This window comes from Crocuta crocuta, unplaced genomic scaffold, assembly GCF_008692635.1.
Source record: "Crocuta crocuta isolate KB4526 unplaced genomic scaffold, BGI_CrCroc_1.0 scaffold177, whole genome shotgun sequence".
Taxonomy (NCBI): domain Eukaryota; kingdom Metazoa; phylum Chordata; class Mammalia; order Carnivora; family Hyaenidae; genus Crocuta; species Crocuta crocuta.
Genome location: NW_027531880.1, coordinates 5,444,795 through 5,452,409, shown reverse-complemented (window position 1 = coordinate 5,452,409; position 7,615 = coordinate 5,444,795). Strand labels below are relative to the sequence as shown.

The following is a 7,615-nucleotide window of genomic DNA, read 5'->3' as shown; positions in this document are numbered from 1 at the left end:
GCCCCGGGGGGGGGGGGGGGGGGGGGGGGGGGGTGTGGAGAGATGCTGGGGAAGGCACCAGCAGGGGATCCGGAAGGGGAGGCCTTAGGAGTACCACAAAGTAAATTGCTCTCCTGGCAGAGCCCAGCCCTGCTTCGAGGCGAAAGGAGAAGGAAGTCCAGGCTTCGCAGTCTTACCCAGGAGGGCGTGCAGTCCTCCAAGCGCAGAGAGCAGTGCAAAGAGAAGGAACATGGCTGGGCCAAAGCGCGGCGTGCACCACCAAGGCTGAAGGCCGTTGGGCAGCTCTGAGGCTCGCGGGCAGGAGGCCGCTGAGGAGTCCAGCACGGTGGCCCCGGCCCTGCGGGTGAGGACTGCGCCTGCTTTCAGCTCGAGCTGGCTCCTCCGCAGGGCTTCTGAGTGGATCAGCGGCTTCCACTGGTCCAAGGAGAGGAAGCCCCAGACACAGGCTTATGCCTTTGCACATAACTCATTTGTTCCGGCTAAGTTGTCATTGATTAAATTTTTCAATAGCGATGCAGGGGCAAAGGAGCGTGATTTGCTTCTCTGGTGAAGTTCTTGGTAATTTTGATTCTCTAGGTCATGGTTTTGTGGCATGTTTTTCATTTGCTCTGATGGAGGAGAGAGAGGAAAATAAAGATGCTGGCCGCTTTTACAAGAAATTTCCTGCTTAAATCGTGCTACGGCTGACTTTAGTATCTTTGCAAATAAGGAAAAATCAAGAATATTGACTTTGATCCTGGATAAGGCAATCAAAAAGCACTTTTCATCAACTGTGTGCCTTTTCATACAGTATTAGATTGTAATGAGTTCAAGAAAGGGAAAGGACACTTTAACATGCAACCTAAGTGTTTTGTTAAGTGTTACTCTAAGCACTAGCAGGAAGCTGCAGAGATGGAGAGGCAGCAAGGCAAACAGGAGATGTGTCCTGGCTGGACAAGAGCATGCAATTGTCTTTAAATATTCTAGGTGAGGGGCGCCTGGGTGGCTTAGTCGGTTAAGCGTCTGACTTTCGCTCAGGTCATGATCTCACGGTTCGTGGGTTCGGGCCCCGCGTCGGGCTCTGTGCTGACTGCCAGCTCAGAGCCTGGAGCCTGTTTCAGAGTCTGTGACTCCCTCTCTCTCTGACCCTCCCCTGCTCATGCCGTCTCTCTCTCTCTCTCTCCTAGAAATAAATAAAAACATTAAAAATAAATAAATAAATAAATATTCTAGGAGAAATCTTAAATTACACATGTCCAAAACCCTACTTGACTTCCACCCACCTCTTACCTACATCTTATATCCCAATACACCTTATTCCAAGGATGAATTGCGATAAGAATTGCAATGTTAAACTCCAGTCAGGCTTAAAACTTGGATCTGCTACATGGTAGTATACCTAGAATCCTCAGAAATCTTATGAAAAATAAGGCAGCGCAGTGATCATAATGCCCTAAAATAAGTTGGTGGTATTGAGGATGATGGAAAGTTATGGTAGAATCATCCTGATACGTATTTTTCTTAACCGCCCAATTCACCCACTAAAGTGTACAACTGACTGATTTAGGATTTTCCATATATTCACAGATGGGTGCAGCCTTTGCCACAGTCTATTTTAATTTCATCATCTCAAAAGGAAACCTGTACCCTTTAATTATCACCAGCCCTCATCCCAGCTTTTCATCCCCTACCTAAACAGCCATATATAACCACTAATCTTTATCTGTATAGATGTCCCCGTTCTGGATTTTTCATGCAAATTAATAACATATGGGTTTTGAGACTGGTTTTATATACCTAGCAGAATGGTTTCAAAGGTTCATTCATGCTGTAGAGGTATCAGTGTTTCGTTCTTTTTTTATGGCTGAATAATATTCCATTGCATGCATAGGTCACTATTCATACAATGTTTATCCACTCATCAGTTGATGGACATTTGGAAAAGAAATCTCTTGGCCTCTATGGTGAGGTACTCCCACCCCTGAACCAGTAGCATCCTTATTGAGGGAGACTCTCTAGGTTCTCATTAGATCCCAGCTAGGTTGATGGCTCCCTTATCCATGTACAATGCTTAGAGGGACGCAGAAGTCCATTCATCTTAGTAAGAGGGAGATGAGTTGGGGGACCCTAAAGCAGGAAAATCTTACCCAGAAAAGCTCAGCTCCAGTGAAGAAGGAGGAGCAAGTCTGAGTTCCCCAAAGGACAATGATATATTCTGGATCTCAAGTTACATGAGGTCACAGAATTATCACCTGGAGACACAATAGTTATCTATGACCAGGAACACAGTTGGAGAAATTCCCTGAAGATAGAATAGATGTTAGTGACTATCTTGGGGTTCTGTGGCTGGCTTTACCTAGCAATATTTCTTCTCAATATCCCAAAGCCAGGAAGGGATAGGGCAGGGAATCATGGGCAGTTGGGAGAGGTGTGGACTGTGGGTGTCCTCAGTGTACAAGGAGTGTTTACATAAGGGGATGTGACAGATTCTCTGGTTTTTATTTGGAGTGAAAGGAAGAAATCATTGGAGGATTCAAGTTTCAAGCACATGACTTCCACTTTAAAAGGCTGGTTTTTTGAAAATAGTTTGTATGATGGCAAGAGAAGTGGAGGAATCAGTTGGTGGAGAAACTACTGCAATAATCCAGGAGGGAAAGGATAGTACCTCAATCCAGGGGTAGTAAAAATGGTTTTGGGAATAAATTTTGAAAGAGACCAACAGAATGAATTGACAATTTCAATATAACGTATAAGAAAATGTGCTTAAATAATGTTTATTGATAAAGCAGCAAGATAAAGCAGCAAGATAAGCAACATCCAACTCTTGGTTTTAGCTCGGGTCATGATCTCACAGTTTGTGGATTGAGCCCCGTGTCAAGCACTGTGCTGACAGCGCAGAGCCTGCTTGCGATTCCCTGCCTCCCTCTCTCTGATCCTTCCCTGCTCACATGCTTTATCTTTCTCTCTCAAAATAAACAGACATTTGAAACATTTTAAAATAATTTCTCATTACAAAAATGTTGGTTAACAAATCTCTGGCTAATATTAGTTAACACTGACGTTTCTAAATTAATATAAAACAAAATTATCAAATGCTTTTAGTCTTTGTTTTAGGATATGATATTGATAAATAAGATTCAGTATGATGAAATGTGGAATAGGAAATATTGTTAAAAATTAAAAAAAAATCTTCTTCATGAATTACTTCATTTAAAATAATTTGACTCCTTTAATTCATCTTTAACTCTATGACAGGTTGCTGTTACTATTGCTGTCTTCTGATATATATCTGCATAAAAGAAATAGCATTACTTTTAGGGTTATGTAACATGTAGTCTTAAACAAAATCAAGAAAAGTAGAAAAACTAGATTTGTATTTACTCCATTCACACGAACCACTGTCTCATTTGCTTCCCATATCCCACTCAGTGATCACATAGCTAGCATTTGGTCTTTCTAATGTTAATCTAGGTTTTAACAATGTTCAGCATTTAAAATTTCAAACTTAAATCCATCTAGTATGGTTTCTATTTTGTCTACATGGAAGATAGGATTAAATATTAATATGGCTGATAATGCTTCCCCAAAGTTAAAAAATATGATTTACACATAAATCTTCAAATTTTTAAATTATCGTATCTCCAATTATATGATTCTATCAAATAACTATGTGAATAATTATTTCATTTTCATTACTGAGGTCCTTAATGAGGTCTCTATATCTTTCAGCTACATTGTTACATGCTATGGCATTAAACCTCCATGTTTTTCCTTTGGCTCCCATCCATACACAGTTCCTGTTGAAGAGACATGCTGAAGAGGCATTGTTCTTACTACATGGCAACAATGTCTTAGCCACAGATGATAAGGTCAAGTCTGAACACCTAACTCAGAATTATAAATCCAAACAGAACATTGGCTGAATTTAGATACACTTACATAGCTATTTTCTTGTATTTCTTGAGAATACGAACTATCAAGCATTGGGTATGGAAAGATTATTCATATTTTATTTGTAAACGAATCTAAATAAGATTGAGATAGGTAAACTGGACTATGTGCAAGCAGAGCAGTCATTTTGAAAGAATGGATAGGGAAACAAACTTGAAAAGATTATTTCATTCATAAACCTGCGGGTGATAGAAAGAATAACCTGTTTCCTGACTACCCAATTCATTACCGTCCCTTTGGACTTCAGCTCTGCATCATTTCTTACCCTCGTGGGCTTACGGCCACTTATTGTTGATCTAAAACTTAGGCTGTTGTGACTAGGTTTTGTTATTTATGATCAGTGATCCCTTACTATAATCTCTCTTCCAAAAATGAGGTTTCCTTCTAGTAACCACAAAATCTGCCAAGATTCTCAAGATTACCAGAAGACTTATGCCAGATATGATTCAATTAAATAAACTTTAACAATTTGATAATTACTTAAAAATATATATAAATTATGCAGAATACTATGCTGACTTTAACTGGTTGCTGCAACTTGTTGAGAAATAAAATTAACTAACTTGGGAAATAGAGGTGTTGATGGAAATTTTCTATTATTTTATCTCCATCTACACAAGTAAGAAACAGAGACATTTTCCTTTAGCATGCAACAACAAGACCCACTTATTTATCTTTACTTCTGCATTCTCATTCTCCTAAATACTCACTAAGCAAAGTTCTGGCTTATATTGGTGTTATGGTAAAGAAAAAATCTGTTTAAGTGAAATAATTCAGACAGAGAAAGACAACTACAATATGATCTCACTTATATGTGGAATCTAAAATTTTAAAAAAAAGGAAAAAAACCTTATAGACACAGAAAATAGAAGAACAGATTAGTGGTTGCCAGATGTAAGGGCAGAGGATAGGCAAAATGGGTGAAGGGGGTCAAAAGGTACAAACTTCCAGTTATAAAATAACTGGGTATACACAAAATAAATATATCCCAGGTATATACTAAACAGCATGGTGACTATCGTTAATAATATTGTATTGAATATTTGAAACTTGCTAAAAGAGTAGTCCTCATCACAAGAAAAAATATATTTGTTAACTATGTTTGGTGATGGATGTTAACTAGACTTATTGTGGTGATCATTTTGTAATATATACAAATATCGAATTATTACACACCTGAAACTAATGTCATATGTAAATTATATTTAATTAAACTAAAAGACTTAAGTTCAGCTCTACCAAAGAAACACAAACAATTGTAAAAGTACCTTAATTTTAATTTTAGAAACACATGAAAAATAAAAAGTGTAAAACGGGTTGTGTTCTGTGTTCTTTCTTTGCTATCTTATTTTTTAAAAAATTTTTCTCACCTTCTGCATATTCTATTCACAAAATTTGCTTCTCTATCTCTATCAATCTCCTTAGAGCAAGTGAATATCAATCCAAGGTAAATGGGGTTGCTTGGGAAGTAGAAACTTCTCCTAAAGCATACAGTCAACTTGTTTTTCTATTTGAAATGCGCTATGAATTACTGAGTATCTTCAGTTGTTTCTGGTCCTATTAGAATATAAAGGATACCTAACTAACTGAAATTGAGAAAAACTTTGGTGTATGCTAAGACTCAACATTTCTAAACATAATACAATCTATCCAGGAAACCCTATTTGCAATATTCTGAATTACATTTGAATTCTTCTCAAAATATATTCAATATTAAATACAAACAGTAATAAATTTAGTTACCCTTCACTTGCTACTCTTTTTCAGTTCCAGAGTTGTATTTTATTCCATTTAAAAGCAATGATGGCAATTAAAATAAAGAGAGGTAGAAAAATGTAGAAACCTAACAAGATGCCTTTTTTTTGGGAAGACACACGTTGTTTAATAAACAGGTAATTCATCTTGACCTAAAAACATGAAAGTACCTTTTAATGTCTTCAAAACTTATATTCAAAGCATATTAGTAATTTTAACTATAAAAGGGATTCAAATAATACAATAAGAGAAGAAATAAACATATTTAGAAGAATTTTCTTAAATTTTGTGACTATTCCTCAAAGTCCACCACAATTACATGTGTGTATGTATGTCCATATCTATCTATCTATATCACTGACAATACTGATTTTTTTATCTTTACAGTATAGTTAATCTTTAGTTTTGTGATTTATTAAATATATTTATTCTATTGCATTCCCGTCTACTAGCTACTTAGAATTCATTAAATTGATATTCTTATTTAATAAGTTCTTCCATTAAATAATATAGAGCAAAAGGAAAAAGAGAAGTGTTTTTTATAACTAATTTAATAAAAAATTACTGATATAACTGATGGCTAGTTTTAAAAAACAATTAATGATTGTAAACTAGGTTAAATTTCCATATTATCTATATGTAGTGATATTGTTCTATTTTTGACTATATTAATTAGAAAATAAATATTCCTCTAGGTGTTATAAAGACATTACAGAAAATTAGAAAACCTTACGAAATCTTAGTCCAATTAAACAAAATAAATAAGCAATCAGAATTACCACCAAAACAACTATGATGACACTAAATGCAAATGTATTTAGTGTCTTTCAAAAAAAAGACAAAAATTCAGCAACTTCAAAACATGGATGGAATCCAATTATATGTTGACAAGAAGTGATTTACCTAAAAGAAAGTGATTCAGTTATGTTACATGGATTGTAGGAAATAACTTGACAAATATATTTCAAAAATATTAAAATTAAGCTCTATATAGTGGGCTTAGGCTCTCCTTTTTTCCCTCATCCATCAGAAAATGTCAAGTCTCCATCAATTCACCTTAACTAAAAATTATCATATTAGAAGTGGGGCTTCCTTCTCATATCCTTAGTTACTCCAAAGGCTGATTGAAGAAATTGGACCTAATAATTATTGGATTAATTGGCCAATGTCCATTACTCTAAGGAAGTAAGGGCTTCCACTTTGGCCATGATGAATATTTTTCATTAAATAGTGCTAAACTAGCCTTATTATAACACAATAAATAGAAATAGAAATAAATATAAAACAGGACAAAATACATGAAGGAAATGATTTCTGAAAATCAACATAAAATACAAATCTATAATATATAAAGGGAAGAAAACACAATATTGATTTTATAAAAGTTCAGTTTCACCCATGAACAATTTACTGATCTCAGCACAGAGAATTGGAATCCTAGGGAAAGTACAGAATTCCCACTGAGTTAAGGAGGCAGAGAAAAGAATTCACAACAGTTGTAATGGCTAGAATCTGCAGGGTGCAGCACTAGAGAGAAAGAGAAAGATATAAAAACATGCACACAGTTTGAAATAACCTGAAGCTAATTAGATACCAGCTCTTATGGGGTAGAAAGTGTAAAGGAAAGGAGAGATAAGAGATGGAGCAGTGCTGAAAAAAGAGCACCAAAGAGATCCCAATTCATCCACATCCTCAACACATGTTGCCTGTATTTTTAAAAATGTTTATTTTATTTTGAGAGAGAGAGAGAGAGAAAGAAAGAGAGGAGGGGAGGGGCAGAGAGAGAAAATCCCACCAGAGCCAGATGTGGGGCTCAATCTTACAACTGTGAGATCCTGAACTAGGCAGAAATTGAGTCTGATGTTTAACCAACTGAGGCACCAAGGCGCCCTGCCTGTATTTTTTTTATTATAATCACCCTAAAGAATGT

At 36.2% G+C, this 7,615-nt stretch overlaps 1 protein-coding gene and 1 pseudogene across 2 annotated transcripts in view; both read right to left on the bottom strand.

Moving 5' to 3' along the window:
- ADAM18 (ADAM metallopeptidase domain 18) overlaps window positions 1-463 on the bottom strand; it is a 109,238-nt gene extending 108,775 nt beyond the window's left edge. The window contains 4 exon segments of the mRNA XM_077773126.1: window positions 177-266; window positions 269-332; window positions 334-390; window positions 392-463. Of these exon segments, the coding sequence (XP_077629252.1) occupies window positions 177-266; window positions 269-332; window positions 334-390; window positions 392-463 (283 nt within the window).
- A 2,726-nt stretch (window positions 464-3,189) lies between these two features.
- Window positions 3,190-7,615, bottom strand: part of LOC144239125 (A disintegrin and metallopeptidase domain 3-like) — a 67,051-nt pseudogene continuing 62,625 nt past the window's right edge. The window contains exons 13-14 of the transcript XR_013337319.1: window positions 5,674-5,831; window positions 3,190-3,268 (exon numbers count right to left, since the gene is read on the bottom strand). The product of XR_013337319.1 is annotated as an A disintegrin and metallopeptidase domain 3-like (transcript). The remainder of the gene's footprint in view (window positions 3,269-5,673; window positions 5,832-7,615) is intronic.